Genomic DNA, 27,817 nt, shown 5'->3' with positions numbered 1-27,817 from the left:
GCCTCCCTCGCTGCGCCTCCGTCCCCCTGCTTCCCCGCCGGCGCTCGCCCCTGCGCCCCCGCATCCTCCGCACACGGCCGCGGCCATGGCCGATGGGCCGGCCCCCAGCGCTCCTCCGTGCGGCCGCCTTTCCACAGGCCACGGCCGGCGCGCCCCGCTTCGGCCCTGGCCTCGCCGTGGCCACCGCCCCCTGCTCCGGCGCCTTGCCGGGTCCGCCCGCACCTAGGCGTGCGCCCGCTCGGGCCGCGTCCTGCGCCCGCGCCCGCTAGGCGGCGCCCGATAGGCCCCTGTGCCTATGGCACGTGGGGCCCGCCCTTGAACCTTTTAAAAAAAAGAAAATAATAAAATTAAAAAAATATATTAAATAAATAATAACTAAAATAATTAAAAAGAAAATAACTAAAATAATTAATTAATTAATTAAGTTAATTAATCCTAATTAGATTAACCTAATCTCTAATTAATTTAACTAATCTATAATTAACCTAAACAGAGAATGACAGGTGGGTCCCACTGAACCCACACGTCAGGTTGACCAGGTCAATGGTCAACGTTGACTGCTGACATCACTCTGATGTCATGCTGACGTCAGCATTTACTATTCTGGATAATGTTGGATTAAATAATTAATTAAATTCCAGAAATTAATAAAATCTTTAGAAAATCATATCTTTTAATCCGTAACTCGGATTAAAATATTTTCAACATGAAAGTTGCTCAAAACGACGAGACGAATCCGGATACACAGTCCGTTCGTCCGCCACACACCCCTAACCTATCGAACTCGCAACTTTCCCCCTCCGGCTCCGCTGCCCGAAAACACGAAACCCCGGGGATATTTTCTCGGATGTTTCCCCCCTTAACCGGCATCACCTCATACCACATTAGGGCACGCCTAGCATCGTTACTTGTCATGTCATACATCGATATGCATCTGTTTACATGGTATTCATTGTTTCTTCCCCCTCTTCTCTCCGGTAGACTACGAGACCGACGTTGTTGCTGCCCAGTTCGACTATGGAGTTGACGACCCCTCTCTCTTGCCAGAGCAACCAGGCAAGCCCCCCCCCCCCTTGATCACCAGATATCGCCTATTCTACTCTATACTGCTTGCATTAGAGTAGTGTAGCATGTTACTACTTTCTGTTATACCTATCCTGATGCATAGCCTGTCCTTGATACTACTGTTGTTACCTTTACCTGCAATCCTATATGCTTAGTTTAGGATGCTAGTATATTCATCTGTGGCCCTACATTCTTGTCCGTCAGCCGTGCTATACTATCGGGCCGTGATCACTTGGAAGGTGATCACGGGTATATACTATATACTTTATACATGATACATGTGGAGACTAAAGTCGGGTCGGCTGGTGGAGCACCCGCGAGTGGATCTTTGTGGCGGAGCGACAGGGCAGGTTGAGACCGCCTAGGAGAGAGGTGGGCCTGGCCCTATTCGGCATTCGCGGATACTTAACACGCTTAACGAGATCTTGGTATTTGATCTGAATTGGCTACGAGCCTATACGCACTAACCAACTACGTGGGAAAGATATGGGCACTCGGCGTCGTGGTATCAGCCGAAGCACTTTGTGACGTCAGCGACTGAGCGGCGCGCGCCGAATTGGACTGGAACGCCACTAGGCTAGGTCTGCTTTCGGCCGCCCACGCAACGTGCAGGTGTGCTCAGGGCGATGGGCCCAGACCCCTGCGCGCTTAGGTTTAGACCGGCGTGCTGGCCTCTCTGTTGAGCCTAGGTGGGGCTGCGACGTGTTGATCTTCCGCGGCCGGGCATGACCCAGGAAAGTGTGTCCGGCCAAATGGGATCAAGCGTGTTGGGTAAGTTGGTACACCCCTGCAGGGAAGTTAATCTATTCGAATAGCCGTGATCTTCGGTAACAGGACGACTTGGAGTTGTACCTTGACCTTATGACAACTAGAATCGGATACTTAATAAAACACACCCTTCCAAGTTCCACAGACAACCCGGTGATCGCTTTTCCACAGGGCGACGAGGGGAGGATCGCCGGGTAGGATTATGCTGGAGATGCGACTGGAGATGCTACTTGGAGATGCGACTGGAGATGCTACTTGGAGATGCTACTTGGAGGACTCCAATCTACTCTCTTCTTCATGCTGCAAGACGGAGGCTGCCAGAAGCGTAGTCTTCGACAGGATTAGCTATCCCCCTTTTATTCTGGCATTTTGCAGTTCAGTCCACCGATATGGCCCTTTACACATATATCCATGCATATGTAGTGTAGCTCCTTGCTTGCGAGTACTTTGGATGAGTACTCACGGTTGCTTTTCTCCCTCTTTTCCCCTTTCCCTTCTACCTGGTTGTCGCAACCAGATGCTGGAGCCCTGGAGCCAGACGCCACCGTCGACGATGATTCCTACTACACTGGATGTGCCTACTGCTACGTGCAGGCTGCTGACGACGACCAGGAGTAGTTAGGAGGATCCCAGGCAGGAGGCCTACGCCTCTTTCGATCTGTATCCCAGTTTGTGCTAGTCTTCTTAAGGCAAACTTGTTTAACTTATGTCTGTACTCAGATATTGTTGCTTCCGCTGACTCGTCTATGATCGAGCACTTGTATTCGAGCCCTCGAGGCCCCTGGCTTGTATTATGATGCTTGTATGACTTATTTTATTTGTAGAGTTGTGTTATGATATCTTCCCGTGAGTCCCTGATCTTGATCGTACACATTTGCGTGCATGATTAGTGTACGATTGAATCGGGGGCGTCACACTTGTGTGGGCAGGCTGTGCATATATCCCAGCTAGTGGTCCAGTTGCTCTATAAAAGTGCAGATCCATTAGCTGGGTCTCTCTCTGAGGCCATTTTCAATCGTGTGTGGAACCAATTTGAAGAAAAGGATATCGTTGGGAGAGGGGGTGGCGCAGCAATGTTGCCAGGAGGAAGATGGCTCCATCCATGAGCTGGTCGAGCTCCGGTGTCCTCATGTCAGGCTTGGCTTGGAGTGCTGACAACGAAGCATTCTACATGGTATGCACCCAGATCCGCTTCATCTGCTGGGATATATCTAGGTTTGGACCTATTGCAAATTGTTGATCTTCAATCTGTTGCATTAATACTGGGAGGGGTCAGTTGATGGTGTCTTCAGCCATGGCCTTGACCCTTGAGGGGGAGAACGTTGTCGGTGGACCAGACCTGCAAGCAAACCATCTATCCGACCAGAACGGGGAAGCTGCAGCCGACTCCAGAGAGGATGGTGACCACGGCATAGAGCCATAGAGGTTGTGGCAGAGCTTGATCCCGACGCCGACCATCTGCTTGGCGAGGCAGGGCAGCCTGTTCTGTAAGAATATGACGAGTTTGTGATGGTTTGGTAAGATGACGAAGATTCAGAGGGTGAAGAAGAAGTGGCAAGCCACAAGCGTCCCCGCCTGTGCTAGACACTAAATCAAGTCAATGGACCAGTTGGCTAGAACTAGAAATTAAGTGCGTATATTTTGTGTTTATGCCTCTGTGTATTTTGCTGGAAGCTTAGTGTGTCCATTGATGGGAGGAACTGTCTCTAAATTAGTTGTTATTTTTTAGGGGAGATTATAGTTGTTATTATTGTAGAGTAGTAGCCAACGTGAGTGTGGACTAATGTTTAGGCCCTGTTTGGTTCCAAATAAATCACCAACTTATAAGTCGAAAAGTGTAAAAAGTGACTTATTTTACCAAACGGACCCAACTTATAAGTCACCCCAACTTATAAGTCATAAGTTGCTCCACCCCAACTTAAAACTTATAAGTCACCCCTTTTGCATGGGTCCCATCACCTTTATATAAAAAAACAAGGTAGAAAGGTGTGCTCAGATGACTTATAAATCAGATGGTAACCAAACAGGCGTGATTTATAAGTCACTGATTTTAAGTCACTTGACTTATAAGTCAGATGACTTATTAAAACAGGCTCTTAACGGAATCAATAACTCCCGAACGAGCCGGGTTTTAGCAAAGGGAAACGCTTCGAGCCGGCGGACCGGCTGAAACTTGGGCCGGTCGTTCCCACACGCACGCGCACTACCTAGGGACCCCACGCACCACACACAAGCACTGCCTTATCCATCCCTACCTTATCCATCCCCTTCCTTTTCTCACCGCATATGCCATATCTCTCGCTCCATTCATCCCAATCCTATCCTCGCGCCGCGCTTCACCATCTCTGATCCCTCTCTGCTTCTTCCTCCACACGGCGCCGCAGCGGTCGACACACAGCGCTGCACGGCAGCGGCCATCGCGGGTCTCAGACCATGGGAGAACCACCATCCACCACCTCTGCATCTGTTTTTCTGTCGACGATGACAGGTGCTGCAATCAGCACCCGCTGGTGCTGGAGACTGCGGCGACGACAGCCGGCGACGGCCTTTTTGCTGCAACCGGGCATCCCAGGGCTGGAACCGATGCCCCACGCTGCTTCAACCGTCGAAAGGTCTTCATGCCGTGGAGACGGACGGCGGGCTGCGGATGACCCTTTTTTTGCTGCAACTGGCCATCTATTTGCTGGAACCGGCATCTATTTTTGCTGCCATCGGCTCTGCGATTTGCTGGAACCAAAGGCGCCCTCGCCGCCGACGAGTGTTTTTGCTGGAACCAGTGTATGTTTTTGCTGGAACTACCCTTTCTTTTTGCTACAGTCCTTCTTTTGTTTGCTACAATCGAAAATGGGAGTCTCCCTGCTGAGTTATTTTGCTGGAACCAACGTTTATTTTTGCTGGAACTAGTGTTTTTTTCTGCTACAATCAATCACTGAAGTTATCTGTGCTGAGCTTGATTTTGCTGGAAACTGTATCTTTTTTTGCTGGAACCTTATAATGATTTGCTTCAACCGACCAACTGAGCTTTTGTTGCTTTTTTGGATCCTTTTTTGCTGGACACGATGGTGCAAGGCGACGACCTCGGCGAGCCGGAGGCGTGGTTACGTTGGGGATGTAGCAATGATGCCCCCCGCGCGCTGGATCTGACCGTTTTTAGAGTTGCATCCATGGTGAATCGCGCCTAAAAATAATGGTGGCTGTGATGCAATCTCGGCGGACAGGGGGGCGGGACCTCACCGGAGCTCGCCGGGCACGGCCACAAGACCAGGAGGAGGTGGTGGTGTGCCTGCGGGGAGCGTGTGAATCCCCTTCTTTGTTTTCTCTGTTTCCTATGCGTGCGGGAGTGAGAAGGAAGATGGGGAAGGGAGGAAGACAACGCTGAGATCTGACGGTTCTCTTTCTTAAATCGGGTGGCTAGCAGTAGACCGGCGGAATGTTTGGGCCGGCGCACCGGCGCCTATCATCGCCCTTTAGCAAATCCTCCCGCGGAGCGTTCAGGATGATTCTGGGCCGCCCGAACGAGTTCCATTGTTTTCCCCCTCCCCCTGGACACCACTCCCCCACTTTTCTTTTTCGTTGCCGGATTTGAAGACGGCCGACCAAATCAGGCCGCCGGGACGGCGCGCTGTGCTGGAGATGTGTTGGGCCGGCTGCGTGTGGCCCAGGCGAGCGGCGGATTGGTGCAGCGTCGAGCGGGACGAGCAGGCGAGCTCCTGCTGGATGCAGAGGAAGCAGAGGTCGGCGTCAGTGGACTTGGCGAAGGGCGCCGCGACGAAGGCGAGTTCGGGAAGGCGTGGAGGAGCGGATCCGGCGCAGGGAGACTGTTCCCGGCGGCGGCGATGGATCTGGAGGACAGTGGAGCTCCATGGCGGAGGCGTTCTGGCCGGCGCGGCGGAGATGGCCGGCCAAATCATGGTAAAGCGCGGCCACCTGGAGGCGACGGCCACGGTCGCGTGTTCTTCGAGCTCAGCGTCCATGGGCGACGAGACCCTCCTCGTCTTCTCCGTCCTATTGGACGCCGCCGACCTCGTCTGATGCTCGGCCGCCGGGAGGCGACGACGCCATCCTGCACTGTGGCGCCCTTCACGACCATAAGCTGCTCATGGGCAACGGGCACATCCTCCTCGTCTTCTTCGGCCGCTCAAGTGCCGCATTTGAATATAGTCTTAGTGAACAGGTTCAACTTTTTGTGTCACTAGCTCAGCACTGATGGTGATTCGATTTTTTAAGCCCAGTCCATATGTTGCAATTTTTGTGTGATTCATTTTCTCAGTCGTTCATGAATTTGCAGAAACTGTTTACTTATTGTTGTCATGCTAATTGACAAATATTGCATGACAAACTTTTATACTAGAAATTATAGTTGATGGTATCTTAAAATCTGTTTTATGCCATGCAAACACAAAATATGTTGCCATGTCGCCTCAACTTCTGCAGTCATCCCAAATTAAATTATTTTTGACCATGGCAAAACATCATAATAAGTTGCCGTGGAAACACAAAGTATGTTGCCGTGTCGAAATCATGTTTTCTTTGCCATGGCAAGAAAAATATAATATGGTTTGCCATGTTCTGAAGCTGTTAGTACTATTTCCATGGCAATTTAGGCCCCGTTTGATAACAAAATATTTTCTAAGTATTCCCAGAATACTACCATTTTTTATAATACTGTAGTTTTTATTACAAAGGGTTGTTTGGCTGTCTCTAAAAACTGTGATTTAAATACTTCAGTTTTTGACAAACCACAGTATTTTCTCTGCATTAAAAAAAAACCCATACCTCTTTTTTTTAAACTGGGCTCACTGAGAAAAGAGTCCCTCGCTTATACTTTCTTCTCAACACGCCTCATGTCCACGACCGTTTTATTAGGATCTTCTGCTTGATGATCTAGTTAGCTCGCTTCCCTTTGGTGCTTCAAATTACAGCCAACCACAAAATCGTTTTGAAGACGTTGTTGCCGTCCGGATAGCCCAGCTAGAATACGTGTCTTCTACGCTGTGTGCATGGCTATTCTTGGTGCATGGCCGAGTAATTGCATAAAATGGCTAGCTAACTAGAAAAACACGTGTGTTTGCAGCTGCTAATGGTTTTAGCTAGCTAATTTTGTGTCGCTGAAAACGGAATAGCCAAACAGGTTGTCTGTATTAGCAATACCACAAAGTATTCTGTTGTGTTAAAACCGTGGTATTTCATACCTGCAGGCTAAATTACTGTAGTTTTTGATACTTAGGTTTTTGGAATACTTCGCTATCAAACACAATGTTCTTCTCAACAAACTGTTGCAATTTGTTTGTAAAAATTCCATGGCAATTTTTGTAAATTTCACATGGCAATTTTCTGAAATTTGTGTTAGCTAGAACATGGCAAATTAAACTAAAATTAGTTTAATTTGCCATGTGAATAAAAGTATTTTTGCCATGAAAAAAGTAGATTAAATTTTCCATGTGAATAAAAGTATTTTTGCATGGCAAAATAGAGTAAATTTTGCCATGGAAAATTAAACAAAAATTTGCCATGTGAATAAAAGTATTTTTGCCATGGAAAAATAGAGTAAATTTGCCAAGTGGGTAAAGGTATTTTTGCATGGCAAAATAAAGTAAATTTTGCCATGGCAAATTAAACTAAAATTTGTCATGTGAATAAAAGTATTTTTTCCATGGCAAATTAAACTCTTTGCCATGTGAATAAAAGTTTTTTGCCATGGAAGAATAATGTAAACTTTTGCCATGGCAATAATAGAGTAAAATTTGCCATGCCAAATTAAACTAAAATTTGCCATGGGAATAAAAGTATCCCATGTAATTTTTGCCATAAAAAAAAATAGAGTAAATTTTGCCTTGGCAAATTAGACTAATTTTTTTGATGTGAATAAAAGTGTATTTTTACCATGGAAAAATAGTGTAATTTTTGCCATGGCAATTTTTCTGTTCTTGACTTTCTAGTTTGTGTGCAATTACCAGCTTTTTAATACTTGGGCCTTTTGTGTGCATACACTGGGACATTTTTCTGGCCCACTTTCTTGAACCTGGACGTATCGACAAGGTTGCTCGTGAAGGAGGGGTTCGGGCTAGAGCGTTCCCAAATTGAACAATTCTGTTCGGTGGAGGGCGCTCCGAGATCGAATGTTTCTGTTTGGTCCAGCGCCTGCGCATGCCGAACGTTCGGTCCTTATCAAGATCCATGTCTAATTATACGAGATTACACCAAAATACCTGATGCTGTTAAGCTGCAAAATGCACCTTGTACTTGTCTAGCTGTATCGATGGAGGTGGTGGTGGGGGCAGCTAAAGTACCCACGGGCGACTTGGTTTGGCCCAACGTTTGTACCAGCGACGGCGTTAGCGAGCCATCGCATTGAGCGGCTGTTGCGTGGGCCACAGGTACTGTTTTTATATTAGAAATACGAAACCAAATACTCCCTCCTTCCCTATTTATAGGGCTTATTTCAAAAATTTCGGTTTCCCGTTTTATGTCTCAATTTGATTGTTTTCATCACATGCTTAGATTTTAAGGTGCATTAATTCATTGCATGCAAGAATTATGAGAAACTTGACCAATGCATGTATTTCATGCATGCATTGCAATTAATGCATTGGTAAATATTATTCTTTGAAGAAAACAAGCGCATTAATTGAGTGATTTTACAAACCACGAAAAGTATTTCATCACTCATCATCTACCTTGATTGGTGAGATTTTTGAATTGAGGCCTATAAAACTAGCCACAATGACATGCCCATGTTACTAGTCTATGTTACTACGAGAGAGGATGTCTTACGCGCAGCGGCATCTGAAGCCATATATCTAGCCGCACACTTCATCGAGTTGATCCATGCATTGACTAGCTGTGGAAATGACCCTGGAGTCATACATCGCTATATACAAACGAATACGATGGCCACGTCAAGCTAGGTGGGCTCATCCCCTGCGGGTACGCATCTGACATAAGGACTTTTGTACCATGTGGACCCGGTTTGGTTTTACTAAAGTGTCTGGGTGACATAGACTAGGTTGCGTGTACCTACGTTAGTCGGTCCTTTGTTCTCACCAGTTGCACCTAGCACGCGGACCTGCTGGAACTGAAAAAGGGCCGCCTGAGGTCCGGCTGGATCTACTCATGGCGAATCCCAGCCCAGAGCGATGGCACCGGCGACGGGCAAGAGAAGTAAGGGCTTCTTTGATTTAAAGGAATTTTATAGAATTTTTGAAGGATTAAAATCCTTAAGATTTTTTCTTATGTTGGTCCTTTGATTTATAGGATTGGATTTCATAGGAATTTTTTCTATGAAATCTTTTGTACTATATTTCATAGAAAATTTAACATCCACTCGTACCTTTTTTTACAATTTTTTTGTTTTTCCCATGGCATCAAACAATCGTTACTAATTTTATAGGATTTAAATGGGCATGTCACTCTAACCCTACACTTCTCCTATTTCTATGTTTTCAAAATCCTATGAATCAAAAGAGGCCCTGAAACTCTTCTTTTCTATGTTTCGTTGTTGGTCGGCGCCGGTCTTGCAGATGGACATGAGCCGGTTAATTTGTTGGGCGAAGTAAGGAAGGGAGCTAGAGCGCTGGACGAATTGGGGACGAGATCTTACCTTGCTGCGTGGCGGAGTGCGCTTGCGATGTAGCCCGGAGAAATCAAGAAAACCTTCGATGCGGCGAGCAATGCACCTTGTTTCATCTACAGCTGTGTGAGAGAGGTTCTGCATTCAATGCGGGTGCGGCTAGAGGGTGGGGTTGGATTTTTCAACGTACCGTGTGCAGGCTGCCTCTCCGACAAGATGTCGTGGGTCATTCTGACCGCGCGGCCATTGGCATGGACGCTACTGCACGGCTCGCACTGCATGCCTCGATGATTGATGCATGTAGGCCGTGTCGCTGCTATTAGCTTAACAAATGTGGAATGTGTTTTTCTTTAATTCAACGTTAATTTCCAAATGAGGTTACATGATGGCGTTGCACGCATTGGTCATCTTGCCCAACGAAAAAACAAGCGACACGCTGCCCACTTGGTGAACAAATAGTCTTTTCTAAATAATAATACGTTTATTTTGCAGCCGGTCCTTCGGCGTCCGTCACGTTCGGCCTTCTTTTTTTTGTGAAATAAGAGCTTCCATTCATTAAACAACGGGATTATAATCGTTCTGCAGACAAACAACTAAAAAACGTGGTACATAATTTATCCAAAGACATCTTCTCCTAGTTGATGTTGCTTGCTTAGCACACAAATGTGCACCTTCGTTAGCCTCACGACCAACAAAATTTAATTGGAAAGACTGCAAACTCCCGCTGAGCTCTTCTATTTCCTGGAGTATCGGAGCTATGACAGAACGATTTTGGTTTCTGTCCCTCCATAGCTTAACAACCTCCTGGGCATCAGACTCAACGATAACTTTTGATAGACCAATATCACAGGCGAGTCTCACACCATCACGTACGGCAAGGGCCTCCATAATGAAAACATTGGCCGTCTGACCATACCAGATGGCTTGGCCCCGTAGTAAGGCACCACAATGATCACGAACAATCACACCTGTAGCTCCCTCATTATTGTTTGGCGAGAAGCTAGCATCCACATTGAGCTTAATAATGCCAGAAGCTGGAGGTTTCCACCTTGGCCGCTCCTTATGGTGTTGCTTCCCTGAAGCCTGTCCTGTTAGTGTAAGATCATAGGCAATATCAGCAGTCCACTTCACAGATTTAGACACGGATCCTACTCTCTTTTCATGGTGTCGAGCATTCCGCTCAGATCCTACAGCCCATCCACCACATAATATAACAGCCGCATCTTCAGAAGAAACTTTGCTGCTATCAATCAGATCTACAGTCCAAAAATCTGGGTGAAGCTCCGGCACCTTGACTGAAGTGAGATTCTTCAACTCCTGCCAGAACAATTTGGCCCATGTACAGTCGAACAAGGCATGTTTGATGGTCTCCTCTCTACCACATGTTTGACAGAATGAGATACAATCCATATGCCTCTCATGGAGAATCGCTCGACAAGGTATAAATTTTTTAATGACCCTCCACCAGAAGTTACGTACTTTTGGTGGTACTCGCATTTTCGAGAGCTTTTTCCAAAACAATTGTTTGTCGCCATTCGATCTGGATGCTGAACTGATAGAGTGATTCATTTCCAGAAGAGCTCGGTAGGCTGACCGTACTGAAAAATTGCCATTTCTCTCCAAATGCCATGCCCATCCATCTTCTGCCAATCGGGCAGTCGGAATTTGCAAAATAGCCCGAGCATCAACTGGCATAAACTTTGCTTTCACGAACTCCTCATTCCACTCACCCGAGTCCGGGTTTAATAATTCTTCCACCAAATTTATTCCTGATGATTGCAACTTAACAATAGGCTTTAGCCTAGGATTAGTAGGGATCCATGGGTCCTCCCAAATTCTTGTTGATGATCCATCGCCAATGCGTCGAATGAGGCCCAACTCCAAGGCTTCCCTGCCAGAAATGATTGCCCTCCATGTTTGTGAGGAATTTCTCTTACACCCTACAGTCATAAAATTGCCATCATTAAAATATTTTCCTTTCAACACCCGTGCACACAACGTCTCCGGGTAACAAATCAAACGCCACCCTTGCTTCGCTAGCATAGCTTTATTGAAGAGGACGAAGTCTTTGAAACCCATGCCACCGCATACTTTGGGTATGGTGAGATCCTTCCATTTGACCCAATGCATCTTCCTTTTGGTCTCATCTCCCCCCCACCAGAACCGGGCAATTGCTGCTATTACCTTTTTACACAACTTCTTAGAAAGCTTGAAACAGCTCATGGAATATGTCGGAATAGCTTGGCAAATTGATTTAATCAATACCTCACGGCCTGCACTGTTTAGTAATTTTGGCGCCCAACTTGTAACAAGTTTCTTAATAGTAGCCACAATATGATCAAAGTGCTGATCAGAGGATCTTCCCACAGCCGTAGGAAGTCCCAAATATCTTTCCACCAAGGCTTCCGTCGGAATCTCCATATTTTGATGAACTGCCGTTTTCATAGCCTCGCCTGCATTGCCGCTGAAAAATATAGCCGATTTGTTTTTATTCACCATTTGCCCGGAACCCATACGATATTGTTCCAACACATCTTGCAATCTGTGAGCACCCTCCGTTGTTGCTTGTGTAAATACCAAACAGTCATCAGCAAACAACAAGTGAGATATCCAAGGGCAATGGATACCAACTCTCACCCCCTTTGATAAATGTCCTACACCATAATTCTTTAACATACAAGAAAAGCCTTCAGCACAGAGAAGGAATAAATATGGCGAAATAGGATCGCCTTGTCTGATACCCTTTGTTGGCTTGAAAACTTCAGAATAGTTGCCATTAACTCTAACAGAGAAAGAAACAGTCTCCACACAGGCCATAACTCTATCGATCCATTGTACAGCAAAACCCAACTTACCCATAATTGCTCTCAAATATGACCACTCCACACGATCATAGGATTTCGCCATGTCCAACTTTACCGCACATGCAGCAACTTTTCCTCTTTTCCTCTTCAAATAATGGATGCATTCATAGGCTAGTAACACATTGTCCGTAATGAGACGGCCGGGAACGAACGCGCTTTGTTCTTCCGAGATTAACCCCTCAAGAAAAGGTCTCAATCTTAGAGCTAGTACTTTCGAGGCAATTTTGTAAGGCACATTGCACAGAGAGATTGGACGGTACTGAGAAAATTCCTGCGGATTCTTACCTTTCGGTATGAGAACTAAGACAGTCGAGTTAACAATATCAGGCATAGTACCTCCCTCCAGAAAATTCCTTACCGCTGAACAGACCGTACCTTTCAATAAATTCCAGTGACGAATATAAAAACCAGCTGTGAAACCATCCGGCCCCGAAGATCTGTCCGGATGCATCATGAATAAGGCCTGCTCAATTTCATAATCTGTAATTGGCTCACACAACTTGATATTCATTGCATCATCAACCTTCTGTTGCACCCAATTAGTCACCAAGCTCGGATCAGTTTCAACTTGGGCTGTAAAAAGATTCTTATAAAAGTTGATTGCCTCAGCTTCCAAATCAGCCTGGGCGGTCACAACTGATCCATCCTCTCTTCTAATAGACTTTATTTTATTAGTTCTGGATCTTTCTCTCGCTTTTGCTTGAAAGAAACCAGTGTTGCGGTCTCCCTCCGCAAGCCAAAGAGCTCTAGAACGTTGCTTCTCTATTCGCCTCTTCCCTTGCTAACAATTCTGAAATCCTATTCATTAAATCCTTTTCCTCCTTAGTTGGACCAGACCGAAGAGATCGTTCCCTTAAATTATTTAGCCGAGCCCGCGTAGTCTTTAGTTGCTTCTTTACAGAACCAAATTCAGTCCTGTTCCAGTTTTCCAGCTTCTCTCGAACTGCACCTAGAGCATGGTAGATGTCCTCCATATTATTCGCACCCCCTTGCCAGGCATCTTCCACTATATGAGTATACCGATCATGCCTAGTCCATGCATTCTCGAAGTAAAAAGGTCGTCCTCCTTGGTTCTCTTCAATCCATTCCGATTTTCTTACAGAAATTAACAAAGCACAATGATCAGATTCGCCACATTGCACATGATTCACAGAAGTATTATCAAAATACTCTGTAAATTTATCATCTCCCAACACTCTGTCAAGTCTGACTTTTATATTTCTATCACCATGATGTCGGTTATCCCATGTATAAGGTGTCCCATAGTAACCCAAGTCATCAAATCTGCAGTATTCAACTGTATCTCTAAAGGCCTCCATCTTCCACTCCTGTCTTTCATTGCCTCCTATTTGTTCCGATGCATGCAGGACCTCATTGAAGTCACCTGCACAGATCCACGCATTATCAAATTCCTTTCTCATGAACTTCAATAAATCCCAGCATCTTTTCCTCTTAGATCTCACTGGATCGCCATAGAATCCAGTAAACCTCCAATCCCCATCACCAACATTGTCATTTTGTACCATAACATCTATATGTGAATTACTGTATGATTTCAGTGACACCTTAGAATCATTATTCCAATAAAGGCACAATCCTCCGCTTAATCCAATGGCCTTAACTCCAAAAGCATTACTGAAGCCAAATCTCCGTCTAAGATCTTGAGCTCTCTTCTCAGTCAACTTGGTCTCCGAAAGAAAGAGCAGACCCGGGCGTTGCAACCTAACGAGGTCACTAATTTCACGAACTGTCTCGGGCCGCCCACAACCCCGACAGTTCAAACACATAATATTCATTGTGCCTGGCGGTCACCGTCAAGAGGTGCCGCCGATCTCGCATCAATTTGTTCAGCAACAGAGTAATCCACTACTGTACCATTAGCCCCTTTAATTTTCTTCTTTTTAGCAAAGGGTGGACTCCCCCTTCCTGTACCATGGTTAAACATACTACAGACAACACACCAGCTGACAAGAATAATCTGTCCACTGCCATCCTTGAAGGTTGATACTTCATTGTTCAATGGCATCACAACAATAGCAAATGTCCTCATTTTAACCCTCCTTGTGATACATTTCTTTATCTTGCCTTCCTGGGTTAAATTCCCATGAAGCCTTTTCACAAAAAGGGCATCCCGTATCACGCAGATAGCAACAGGTCGAATAGAAAGAAAAACAGCAGGGATAAAACTTCCATCAAAGAAGACAAGCTTTCTGTAATTTCCAAGGATTTGACCACTCCATGGAAGTGCATCGCCGTCACGCCCACTGCGTCGCCCAATCCACTGGGGCTGGTGGTTGAGGTCACCAGGCGGCCAAGGTCGCAAAACCAGCGTACCAATGGAATAGTCATCAGCGCCGTCAACGCCGCCGGCAACACATACAACAGGAGCAATACAACAGGGTCGCTGCACCTCAATCGTATCTTCCCGCACACAAGCATGCACATCTGATGCCACTGGTGTCAGGGAACAAGGATATGGTTTTCGTCGATCCTGCTTGATTGGCAGCCGCAAGTCCCCCAACCCGAACAAGGACACCACCTTGTCCCGCAAAAGCCTGAAGCTTCGCGCTGGATTCTGCGAGCTGTGGACGAATTGCGACGCCCGTGCCTTCCACCTCTCCAACTCCACCAAATCCACACCAACATAGCCAGTCTCCATTCGCAAGGAGGTGTCCAGAAGCCGCGTAGGAAGTCGCCGAACCGGCAAATTGGAAGAATCACCGGAAGGATCGAAGAAACGAAGGGGAAAGGAGTTGGGGATGGATCAGGACACGGTAGTGGATCTGCGCGACCAGAAAGATAAAGGAAAGGAAGGTGGATGTTGGAATCAGGGATCAGGGAAGAAGATGATGAGGATTGGAGAGTAGATCGGCAGAATCGCCAAATTCGCCATCCGGCAGTCACTGTAGCAGGGGAAAGGGGAAAAGCTGTCCCACAGAACTCCACGTCGTCTATCTTCACGTTCGGCCTTCCCTCTGCTTCATTGCTGCCCGCCTGCTGTACAACGTGTGCGAGTGTGCACTCTGTCTTATTGGTGCATGGTATTTAAATAGGAAGAAAAGGTTACGTTACACAGTGCTTCAGGCAACAGCCTTGTACTGCCATTTGCAGAGTGTTCTTCCTTGATGTCAGACTGTCAGGTCGTACTGCCAGCGTGCTCCAATCTAATATGCATATACGTTGTCATCCCGAAGTCCACCGTTTCCTATACTTTAACTAGCATGCCATGCTGATGCGAATCGCGAAGGGCCATGCATCGTTGATGCCGTGCGTTCATATGCCGCTGCATGCAGCCCTGCACTTCTCATGTTACTACCTCTATGATGAAAAATACTTCCTCCATTTCAAAATATAGTGCGCTCGCATTTCTTGAGATCTAACTTTGATCATAAATTTAACCAACGAGACCAACTGCGACGGGAGAAAAAATAATATAATTGAAAACTTATTTCAAATACGAATTCACTGATACAATTTTTGCCCCCGCCGCAATCGGTCTTGATAGTTAAATTTACGGTCAAAGTCGAAGCACGTGGATAGAGGAAGCACTGCATTGTGGAATGAAGGGAGTAACATAGTATGTACAACACTTCATTTATTAGGCTATATACACATCTTGCCTTGATATGTGTGATGTTACGCATACTAGTAGTAATTAGCTATGTGACTATTTTCATCTCTTTCTTTATTTATTGCATGCCACATCATTTATTTAACCTAGATATGTGTAATGTTACTACTATCTATGTTACTTCTATTATGGGTAGTCTAAACCGGAACGGAGGTAGAATCAATTTTTTGTCGAAAAGGATCACCTGCTCAATGAAATTGCCAGTAAAGACCTCCTCTAGATAAAACTGACAAAAAAGACCCCCTCAACCGTGATGATAGGCGCGCCAGCCGACACGTGGCACCTGCCGCCGGATTGGTTTAGCAATGCATATTGACACATGCATTGGTTTAGCAATGAGCTACTCTATGCATTGGATTAGTTATGCCGAGCGGGAGCTGGATCGGAACGGGAGACAGGAGGTGGGCCCTGCCGCCACTACGCGAGGCGGCAGCTCGGGACACGTGCTGCTGCCGCCACGCCCGCTGGCGGCAGGCTACGAAGCACCGATACGGCGACACTGATACGGCGATACCGGTATGGCGATACGGGATACGGCACTTTCTAAAAACAACAATACGGCTATACGGCAAGCATATATAAACTATAATAAAATGACATGTAATTAAAACACACATAATAAAATGTGTGAGATGGGATCAAAATACCGCCTATTGGTTGCCTGATTGTTTCCATGCCTCCTCTCTTTTCACTCTTGAATGATCATCCAGGCCCTCAACTCCTCATGGTGATTGCAAAATAGAAAATACATCACATGATATTAGACTTGATAATATGAAATAGATAAGCATGAAAAGTGAAGTTGTAAACAAGTTGGCTTGGGGCAGTAGCATACCAAATGATGAAATTAATATAAACTTCCTTGATCTCAGCCTCCAACAAATTCCAGCAAGTTTCAGTTCTAAATTCTCAATGACCATAGCAAAATAATGCAAAAGTTCACTAAGTTGACATGATAAAAAGGAATCCACAGTCAAATAGTACATTACAACATAACAACAGGAACAGGAAGATACAAGGCCATGTGACCATAGACCCATAGTCGAAAATACATTACAACATAACAACAGGAACTCAAGTGAGAGCATTCATGATCTCAGCCTCCAATTCAGGTTCATCAAGTGTCAGGTTAGCACCTTCAAGGATGCCAACATCAGTGAAGCTCTCAACCCCATCTCCACCCACATCCCACATCCGGCTTGGCCCAGCATGATAAGCCTCAGATTGTCTTGAAAGCAAACGCAAGTTGTTATGTGAGAACACTAAATCCTCAGCACGTTCAGGAGTGAGCTTGTTTCTCTCGGAACTATGGATGAAGGAATATGAACTCCAATTCCTTTCACAACAAGACGAAGATGAAGGCTGACCAAGTAACTTCAATGCCAAACTTTTCAAGAACTTTGTGCTTCCTCCATGAGTGCCCCACCATTGCTTTGGTTCAAAATCATCTCTATCTTCAATTGAATCTGCATTCTGGAAATCATTCATCATTAGAGCAAAATCCGCAAATTCTTTCTTGACGGTCTTGTGGTCATTTGGATCTGGAAATAACTTCTGCAAACACTGGTTTCTCATTTGAAAAATCTCATTATCATCAAGGGGGGTAACACGGCCACGGACTGCCCCAACCCAATTTGGACTGTAGTACCTATTAACATGACAACATAAAATCAGCAAACCTTTTAAAGTTGAGAACTTGAGATTGTCAAATGACAAACATATATAAAGAGCAAACCTCGGATTCAACGAGTGAGCCAAACAATGGAGGGGGGTACTACTCTTCTTCCAACGTTTTAGAAGTTTTTTCTTGATAACGATATAGAGAGCACAATCTTCATTGAGCTCCTTCTTTTCATAACGATAAATAGGAACTCTCACCTATGAACATGGCGACAATTAAAATCAGCAAGCAATACACATCAATAATTCCCAAATGAAGATGAAGAAAGCTAAAAGAATCACTCACCTTCTCCATCATGTCGTCCCACATCTCATATATCAAATGGAGAGATGGTTTGTCCGTGTCGGTCAGCCTTATCATTGCATATATGGGTGAGGTGAAAGAGACAATGTATGCAATTTTATCCCACCACACATCACTCAAAATAAGTTCCTTCACCCTTTGAGCTGTAGGAGGATCATCCTCTCTATAATTAGCCCAATTTGCATGAACCACCATTAGTGTGAGTGCATCCTTGATTAAAAGAAACCTCTTCAACATGATGACAACACTTGCAAATCTGGTTTATGCTATGTGAAGAAACTTAAGTTTGCTAAACTCATTCAACATTGACAACCTCATGCCATGGGTCATTATGAAGTTCTTGACAAAGAGAGCTAGTTCGGAAACCTCTTTTATAAAGTTAAGAACTTCAAAGTCTTCATCATGCATCTTTGGATCACATATCTCCTTCAACACAAGATTGAGGCAGTGCACAATGCAAGGAGTCCAGTAAATATTGGTGTACTTTGCTTGGATCATCAATCCAGCACCTTTGACATTGGATGCATTGTCCGTGATCACTTGGACCACATTCTCGGATCCAATCTCCTCAACCACTTCCTTCATCCTCTCAAATACAAATTGCTTAGATTTGGTCTACCATTGAAGACAATGAACAATCAGCAAGTAATTTATAAAAAAAGAGACAAAAAACGAGTTAATCTAGGTTTTTACCTCCCCTTCAGTGTTGACCGCCTTTAGAAACATTGGACCACTCTCTGTCACAGCCATGAAGTTCAAAATTGGTCTCCTTTGAGGGTCAGCCCACCCATCAGTCGCAATAGTCACTCCTTTGAGCGGCCATGTGGACTTGAGGGGCTCTAGCATCCTCCCAACATGTTTCTTCTCTTTTGCAAGACAGGTTGTGCTCAATGCGTTATATCCAGGAGGCACATAGCCACCCATTTCATTTTTTGCGATAAAATTGTAGGACTCCCAATAGTAAGGATTTCTTGCTAGATTGAAGGGAACCCCTATAGACAAAATAACTAGTAAACAACTATGCTTAAAAAAAGACAACAATAATTGACATTGTAATGCAAAGTTTCATACCTCCGGTGATGAACATTCTTGCAATGAGAGCATCAGCTTGTTGTCGAACCTCTGCATGAAAACTTTCTGAAATCCCAGATTGCTTTCCTGTTGCCTTTCTTTTCCTTGATGATGCCAATGAACCAGATTCCTCAAAGGGTGGTAGAGGAACTGTGTTCCTAGTTTTACTATGTGAAATAAGTAGAGCAGTTGCCTTATCTTCCTTGCGAAGTTCCTCAAAGAGAGGTTGTGTTATCTTGGTACAAGAGTTTATGCCTACATTTAATATCTTAAGAAGATGCGCTCTTATTCTTGTATAGCTGCCTGGGAAATCATTCATACAGAAGTGGCAACGGAAACGTGTGTTGCCTCCTCGACTTGATGGGTCTCTTGCTAGTTTTGTAGCATGCTTCCAGAATGGGTATTTCGGATTGACAACACCATTCTCAACCTCTTCCCCTGCACCATCAACCTCAATGTTGTTGCTCGCAGTACCACCGACTGAAGATTGGCTTGCTGCCATGCTACTGCCCGCAGATGACATGGTGTATACTTGTATCTTCTTCCCTGGCAACAGGAGGCAATAGCAACATCAGCAAGTAATTTTACCCCACAAACATCAATAAGCAGCAAGCTAGCAACATCAACAAGCAATTTTATCCAACATTAGCTAGCAGGAACAGATCAAACTATTACTAGAGTATACATCTATGAGCTATGAGCCTATGACTATGAGAGTGCTATTTCTGCCTACATAAATGGATCAACGATACATAAAGCCAGCATAGACAAGCCCCAAGCATACATCAATGGATCAACCATACATCAGTACAACACATTGGGGCTCGGGTGTTTACCTTGTGTCGCCGGCGGAGAAGAGCAGAAGAGAGGCAGAGATGGGATTCCAGGAAGGGGCTGGGGCGAGCCACTCCAGGCGGCGACGGCGGCGGCGACGGCGAGCCACTCCAGGCGGCGGCGGCGGCGGCGGCGGAGAGCAACTGATGGATGTGGCGGGGGCGGCGGCGCCGCCCTCGATCCCTTCCTAGTGAGTGGTGACGACAGGGTGCGACCGTGCGAGAGAGAGAGCTAGGTTTAGTCGACCCATCATGGGCTATTGGGCTCGCTCGGGGCTGCATCGGCGTGTCCCAGCCGTGTCTCACGCGTTTCACAGCTGTATCGGCATTTTTTTCTTTTTTTTTAAATCAAAAAAGGGGATACTTCTGGGATACTGTATCTAAGCCGTATCCGGCGTATCGGAGTATCGATGGCGTACGGAACGGCGATACACAGAAATCTGCCGTATCGGTGCTTCGTAGGCGGCAGGTGCTGCTGCTGTTGCGCGTCCGACGGGTCCCACGTGTTGGCTGGCGCGCCTGTCGTCACGGTCACGTGCGTGTGTTTCGGCGGTCACCCGCGTTGACACATGCATTGCTTTAGCAATGAGCTACTCTATGACGTATGGGTCCCACGTGTTGCTAGAAATTTATGAAAGAAAGAACATAATCAACATTAGACTCTATTTGTAGAGTTTATCGCGGAGAATACAATGATGCAAATAGATTGAAGTTTTATACATTGATTTAAGAGAAATAATCATCAAAAGAGGGCGATATGCACGTACAAAAGCTAGCCAGATTTATAGTTCATGTACACCCAGTCGTCTCATAGATGCATTGCTCTCTCTTTTAAATACTAGCAAAAAAGGCCCGTGCGTTGCAACGGGAGAAACAAATCTTGCACGTCCTAGTTTGTGTTTCCACTTGAATGGCACATATTATGACTGAAATTTGTTGGCTGATCAAAAAGAGCAATTCGCTTTAGTATTAACTTCCACTTTGCACACTTTTTCAACTTGTAATGTAGTGTAATCATTTGTCCTAGAGGAATAGCTTCAAAATCAGAAATAGCTAGCAGGGACCCGAAATCATCTGATCACCAGCTGCTCTGCTCAGCTCACCGTGACTTCATTTGTACACTTTGTTCGTTCACTCAATATAAGAGATGAGAGAGATATAGTAGTATTCATAAGAGAATCTATTCACCAACTGATGGTTACTCATCACATTACATTATAACTTTTCATCTTTAACTGGAGCACCAGAGTGTACGCAAGCAAGCATTGGTTTGTAACCCATAGAAGACCATTTTTTTAACCTACAAAAGAGAGAAATTTAGTCCATATGGGCATCATCCTTTTGCACATAGCTAGCACGGACCTGAAAGAGATACAAACAAACATTTTTCTGAATATTAGTACAGTACAAAGTCCTGGGTAGGAAAATCCATTGGCGCGCTCTTCCTCGCCTGGTCATGGTATCATTCACCGTTCGTCAGCATGCAGATCAGACACAGCAAAAGATTGTGGGACATACCTGATTTTAATAATGTAACAGGTTGGCCAACGATACCGTGATGTCGTTGTGATGGCCACACCCGTCGAGTTATCCTGTGGGATGCCGCCGCCGATCTGCTGACCCTGATCCGATCAAACCTGAACAGCCACCGGAAAAAGGAGTCAGCTAGTCATGTACGCCTCCTTCATACAGTCTACGATCTTCATAACACCTCTCTGCATGGTATCACCGCGGCAATCGCCGGAGTTGTCCATGCGACCACCGACGATGTGCACCCGTCGCTGCAAATGGATCGTCGTTATCCATTGTACGCTTCAGTAGGTGCAGCAAGTGTACCAAGAACCTACATAACTACTCATTGATCGGTCCAACGCTACGAGTGTGGGGGTTCAATCGCTTGCTGCGTCTTCCGCTACAAGTAGCCCACTCAATACTTCAGCAGGTTCTTCAATCGCAAGTCTAATATCTGAGCAGCAAAAAAAAGTCAAAGACCTGAGCAGCAAAAACTTACGAGTGAAGTTACCACCAGTGGAATTCAGAACAAGATAGATCAGCCGAGGTTAATGCACTGCATCAACCTGACTCAAACTCCATGTTGATTTTTCAGCAGCATATCTTGTTGCGGTTCTCCTCCCAACCAATCAATCCATGCGACGGTCTTCTTAGACTGTAGGAATACAATTACAAACTATAAGAAATGGGAACAACGAACCCTGTACAATTCACAACAGCTATTAATTTCAGGAAACAAACCAAAAAATGGTTTCTAATTCTAACTGCAATCTACTTTCAGGGATTCACATTAGTGCAGATCATTCAGTACAATATTTTTTGCCTAGTACACTGAAAAATCAAGGGGGCAAGTAAGTGCAGTCCCATAGCAAAATTCCTCTATACAGAAAACAACCTCTCAATACAGAAAACAGTAACTGTCAGAAGTTCAGAACAGAACTCGCAATGGATAACAGCATTCAGAAGGTTGTATCTTTCACTATACTCAGCGAAAATTTCAGAATAAATTATCCTTGGAAATTTCAAACCAAATACTGAAAATACATCCATAGACCCATGGACAGATTCAGCCTTGAAGTTACTTTAAAACGCCGCGCAAAATAGGAAGTCATGACTGAAACTGCAGTCTGACGAAGACTAATAGTAACTTCAGATAGGCATATCTCCTAGGAAATCTGACGAAAAATTGCAAATAAATATTCGTTCGAAAGGTCTTGAAAAGATATATACAACTTTTATTTTAATGGTCCGGTCATATTCAACACCTAAAACCCTCAAAACGCAATCGATCAGTTACTGCACGCACTGCAAACAGAGTTGTGCAAAACAGAGTTGCGAAAACAAACAACAGGAATGGAAGGATTACTTCACTTCATACCTACAACAGATCACGCCCCTGCCTTCTCTATTTCGCTCTTTCTATCTCTTCCCTGCAGCAAACCTTCTTTCAAGCTGCCTCAAACACCATGGGTTTGGATGGATTGATGTCCTCCTGAATACTCTGGCCCATGAGGCTTTGTTGTCCTAGTCAGAATTTGAACTTATCAATAGTTTAACCTATCCAGAAAGTGCAATGACAACCTTAAGAATATGCTCTCCTGAATCAGATTGGGATTGGACCGGAGAAGCTCACCTTGGCCTCCTCACATCAGTCGATGCTTGATGCTCCCCAAGCCGAGCCATGGTCTTGATTGCCGCATCCAAACCTGCTGCAGCACACAACACACTCCTATATTTCGGCAAGCCCAAATTCACCTGCATTATTACATCTGCAAAAAATCATTACCAGGATTGCAGAACAAATACACAAGGTTTCACACTTTTGCTGGGACTAAGCTACATAGTACATACTGAGACATAAGCCATGTACCGAAATAATTACTCTATACCCAAAACCAAATAATAATCTAACTCAAAATAGCTCTTTCATGTATCACATGTTTAGATTCAAATACTGCAGTTGTCGACACCTCTACAACAATACTATGTTATCCTCCATTAATCATTCATATGATCCTTAGATCATCGATCCACCAGTACTGGTACTACATGAGTCAGGAAAGAAATCTTCCCTTTTCACAACAAAGGTAGCACACTACCCACTTCCTTATTTGTACAATGTACTGTGTGTCATAGTACAAAGCCTATACCCATTCATTAATCACTCACGCTCTCCCACTCACTTTGTATTGTCCTCATTCTCTCTTCTCCATACCATTCCCTTGACTGATACATAGCAGCACTAACTGAATTTTGTCGCTGGATCACACAACGTATCACACATTCAAACTATCCATGTAAGATTGGCACACAAGATCATCAATAAGAGTCTCCCTCAATTGCATATACATGCACAAAAAAGAAGTGGAATTCAGAAATTAATCAAGTAGATGTTGTACCTGAACCTCCTGTAGGATTTGGGGGAGGTGTCAGCGAGCCAGGCGTCCAAGTCCTCATGCGACGACGGCGCGTCGACGGAGAGGATGCGCAGGATCTCGACGGGCGCCATGGTGGAGGTCGCGGCGGATTGGGCGGCGCCGGATCGGGTAGAGGAGGTGGAGGGCGCGCGGGTCCGGGAGGGAGGCGCCGGATCTGGCAGGTGGAGGTCCCGTGGCGGCGTTCGAACCTCCAGGGTGAGCTCGAGGACTGGGCATTGGCGCTGGCGCTGAGCTCCTGGAGAGAAGGAGAGAAAAGGAGATTAGAGAGAGAGAGAGAGAAGGAAGGGGAGCGGCGGCGTGACCTGGGAGTCGCCGGCGCCGATTGCCGTACGATGCGCGAGGGAGGCCGGGGAGGAGGAGGGTCGGGCGCTCTGCGGGCGCTGGTGGTGGTGGCGTACGGGAGCGGCGGCACTCGGGCCTCGGCGGGCTGGATCTGGGTCGAAACGTTTTTTCCACTTTAAAAAGGACCGCGGGTTGAATTCAAAGAAATACAGGGGCGTTTTTGCAAAAACGGCGACGACGGACGACCAGAAGCAATCGTTTATTATTAGAGGAAGATTTTATATATGTAGAAGAGGTGTCGTGCGCTGTCTAGTCATCTGTCAGGCCAAAAAGAAGGTGTCACCGCTCCCTAAGGCGACAGGGGCCACCTCCTATCTCCCGTTCCGTTTCAGCTCCCGCACTCGGCCGAAAATTTGTTACGCGGCGCCTGGTCCAATGGCGGCAGGGGCTGCCGCCTCCGCACGTGGCAGGCGCGCCACCAGGCAAGGCTCAAATAACGAGGCATGTGTGACCCAAGAGCCGAATTGCATTTTTTTCCCTTTATTGTACGCTGCTCACCGAAAAGAATTAACTTGGTTGCACGACTCATTTATGTGTGTATTTTCGTGTATTATATCTTCTACTCTCTCCTTCCATCTAGGCCTAATGCGTTTTCCAAAACGATTTTTGACTATTGACAAGATTAATAATTAATGTAAAAATTATATCATTAAAATCTTCTTTCACATACGAATTTGACGGTGTGCTTTATTTAAGTTGCATGTCATATATTGTTGCTTTAACATTTGATCGAAGTTAACCTCAAAAAATGTATTAGACCTTAAGGAGTATCAGTTTAGTTATTACATTGTAAATTTGTGAATTTTTTCATCATTATTAAATTTTACTAACAATTACATCAATTTTATGCCACTAACCGACCTCCACTATAAGCTTTATTTGTGAGAAGCGACAAGAATCACAAAACCCCAAGAGTATCACGCCTCCACCTTCCCCCTCCTCGTCTATGTCTGAAAGACGTTGCCAGTGGCTATTCCTCTATTGGAAAAAAAATTCTATCAGATCAGGTCTGACCCATGAATGATACGTACCACCCTTCATTTAAAATCAGGAGGAGAGATTAGATGCTCTCCGTCCTTAAAAAAGTGTATCTCCAACTTTGTTAAAGAGTAAAATTATTTAAAAGTTTAATATGTTTGTGCAAAAATATATCAATATTTATGAAATAAAATAGGTATATAATGAAAATATTATATCATTACCAAACGCTACTAATTTGACGGCATAAATATTGATATATTATTATATAAATACAGTCAAATATAAAAAAATTTGACTTTTCAAGAAAGTTGAAAATACACTCTTTGAAGGATGAAAGAAGTATTTCCCGATTTGATGGGTACAAAAGGCTCATGAAAAAACCAAAAAGGATACATAAGCAGAGCTTCAAATTTTGACATTTTATGGAGCCATAATATATGCACACCGATAACTTAAGAAAAGGACATCAAAAAACATCAAAGCATTTAAAACAATAATCAGCGCACATCAAGGACTACTTAAATCATTCAAATTTCACATAACACAGGCACATAGCAAATAGTTCAACAGGCATGCCTGGACGTTCAGCCACAGAAAGGTAGCAAAATTTGACGGTGGAAAAGACTCCAGCATAGGACAGGTTCCACAGGACATAACACCACGTAAGCTTAACGGTAGCGGCGGAGGGAGACGGTCTGGTTCCTCTTCCAGGTGGCTCTCCTTGAGGGCCTGTTCTTGTGGTGGCGGTGACCCTTGCCACGCAGACCACGGAATTTCTTTCCTGCAGAGGTGAGACCACGCAGCTCACGGTGCTTGTGCACAGGCTTGCAGAGCCAGTTGATCCTTGGATCGTTGCGGACAGCGCTGTGAGCAACATCAACAAGGATGACCTCAAAGTACTTGTAGGTGGAGTCCTACATCACAAGAAATGGAAAAGGAGAGAAATTGATAAGGTGAGAATAATAATTCTCAGTCATTTCAACAAATTTCAGCAATGAACAAATGCTATACCTCATTCACCCAGTAGGAGTTGAGGACACGAAGACCACCAAGCCTGCGCCCAGCTCTTTCCTCAGCAACAGACCTCTTGTTCCTCTGGAACTTGAGTTGGGTAATACCCTGGTGCTTGGGCTTGCCATAAACAATACCCTTGGGCACTGGGCGCTTCCTGCCACCACGTCTCACACGGATACGGTAGATCACATAACCCTGGAAACAAGAAACATAGGTAGTCAGCTAAGGGAAAACACCAAGCAATTATAACATGGAGAAAAGACTGCAAAGCAATAATAAGAATTAAAAAGACAAACATCTGTTATTGGACTAAAATTCAGAGGAAACAAACTATGGAGCAATTTAACCAAATGGTACTCGTAATATCTAATGCCTTCACGAGTTAGTATAAACTCAAGCAACTTACGGCGTATATGCGAACATACTTGAGTGTGTACGAATCACATAGAAACAGGATCTAAATGATTAGAGTAAACCATGTCAGCGCCACACAAGTTTCAGGAACAATAGACTGAATGACATGGTCCAAATTACTTCTCAGAAACACGTGTACAATTAAGGAAAGCTGTTAAAACATACAAACATGTGATCAGGGCATCACAGTTGTAAAGTCAGATCCGTTCCAAGACAAACTGCCGTTTATGTGCAATTAAGGAAAGCTGTTAAAACATACAAACATGTGATCAGGGCATCACGGTTGTAAAGTCAGATCCGTTCCAAGACAAACTGCCGTTTATTATTGCAGAAGAATGGCATATAACTTGCATCAACTAAAACTAAACCATGCTTCGACGAGACAGAAAAAGGTACATTTTCCACGCACAACGAACAAAAAAATACATACGCAGAAAACTATATACATAAGACAGCAATCACAAACATAGCCAGCATGATTTTTTTCACGCCCAGCCATGGCATCGTAGAAGGAACATAAGAGAGGATCGGATCTAAGAGATAAACCAAACCTGTTTGGCCTTGAAGCCGAGACGGCGTGCCCTGTCGGGGCGGGTGGGCCTGGTGATGCGGACGATGGCGGGCTGCTGCCTGTACTCCCAGCAACGCACGCGCTGCACGAACCTCATCACGTCGGACTGCTTCCTCCTCCATAGCTCCGACACGAACTTGTACGCGCCTGCCACGACGAATCCATCACATCGAGTGCGCGATAATACGTGGGAGAAGGCAAACAGGCGAGATTGCGGGAGAGAGAGGAGCTGGTAGACGGAATGGCTCACCCATGGCTGAGGCTGCGGCGGCAGAGGGCGGAGGCGGCGGGAAACGGGAGTGTGTGGTGACTTAGGGTTTCGAAGATGCGGGGAGAGCGGTCTTATATCGAGGAGATGGGCGCGTGGTGGCCGTCGGATGGGCTAGGGTTCTGGAATGGTCGGCCGTCAGGGGTCCAGTGTGCTTTCATGGGCCAGGAAATAGGCTTATCTCCGTGGCACCTGGGCCTAGCAAAACGTCGCGGCACATTATTTGTGCACGGAAACTATTTCCTTTCAAATATAACTTCGACCTAAGAGCTCAATAAGACATACTCGTTACAGTGACCTAACCTGCAGGTCCTATGAATCAGCAATGAAATGCGACAGCAGAAGCGCCGGCTCCTCCCCGCTGCCAAACTCCACCCGAAGATCCTCCTCGTCGTCGCACTCGCAGGCGGCAGTGGTGGCCTCGATGGCGCCTCGAGCACTCATAGATGCAGGAGTGTGAATCTCGACCCTCAGGAAGCAGTGTGGTGATT

The 27,817-nt window shown here is 45.4% G+C and overlaps 3 protein-coding genes and 1 long non-coding RNA gene across 4 annotated transcripts; 1 reads left to right on the top strand and 3 right to left on the bottom strand.

The window, feature by feature from the left end:
- Positions 1–2,827: 2,827 nt before the first annotated feature.
- On the top strand, positions 2,828–3,533 carry LOC119359329. Its single transcript, XR_005172469.1, has 2 exons — positions 2,828–3,007; positions 3,110–3,533. It is a non-coding gene; the product is annotated as an uncharacterized LOC119359329 (long non-coding RNA).
- Positions 3,534–18,143: 14,610 nt separating this feature from the next.
- Positions 18,144–19,492, bottom strand: LOC119357827. The gene is made up of 3 exons (XM_037624643.1): positions 18,954–19,492; positions 18,576–18,874; positions 18,144–18,497 (listed from the first exon to the last, which is right to left on the bottom strand). The coding sequence occupies exons 1-3, from the start codon at positions 19,474–19,476 to the stop codon at positions 18,144–18,146; spliced, it is 1,176 nt and encodes a 391-aa protein (XP_037480540.1). The 5' UTR covers positions 19,477–19,492.
- A 1,334-nt stretch (positions 19,493–20,826) lies between these two features.
- On the bottom strand, positions 20,827–25,633 carry LOC119357826 (basic proline-rich protein-like). Its single transcript, XM_037624642.1, has 6 exons — positions 25,598–25,633; positions 24,039–24,191; positions 23,698–23,971; positions 22,932–23,067; positions 22,677–22,822; positions 20,827–21,953 (listed from the first exon to the last, which is right to left on the bottom strand). The coding sequence occupies exons 1-5, from the start codon at positions 25,631–25,633 to the stop codon at positions 22,756–22,758; spliced, it is 666 nt and encodes a 221-aa protein (XP_037480539.1). The 3' UTR covers positions 20,827–21,953; positions 22,677–22,755.
- Positions 25,478–27,431, bottom strand: LOC119354389 (60S ribosomal protein L15-2-like). The gene is made up of 4 exons (XM_037621122.1): positions 27,309–27,431; positions 27,039–27,205; positions 26,071–26,268; positions 25,478–25,973 (listed from the first exon to the last, which is right to left on the bottom strand). Exons 1-4 carry the CDS (start codon positions 27,310–27,312, stop codon positions 25,728–25,730), a joined length of 615 nt encoding a protein of 204 aa, XP_037477019.1. The 5' UTR covers positions 27,313–27,431; the 3' UTR covers positions 25,478–25,727.
- Between the last annotated feature and the right edge of the window lie 386 nt (positions 27,432–27,817).

This window comes from Triticum dicoccoides, chromosome 2A (assembly GCF_002162155.2).
Source record: "Triticum dicoccoides isolate Atlit2015 ecotype Zavitan chromosome 2A, WEW_v2.0, whole genome shotgun sequence".
NCBI classification, from domain to species: domain Eukaryota; kingdom Viridiplantae; phylum Streptophyta; class Magnoliopsida; order Poales; family Poaceae; genus Triticum; species Triticum dicoccoides.
This window is presented reverse-complemented; position numbering and strand designations above follow the sequence as displayed.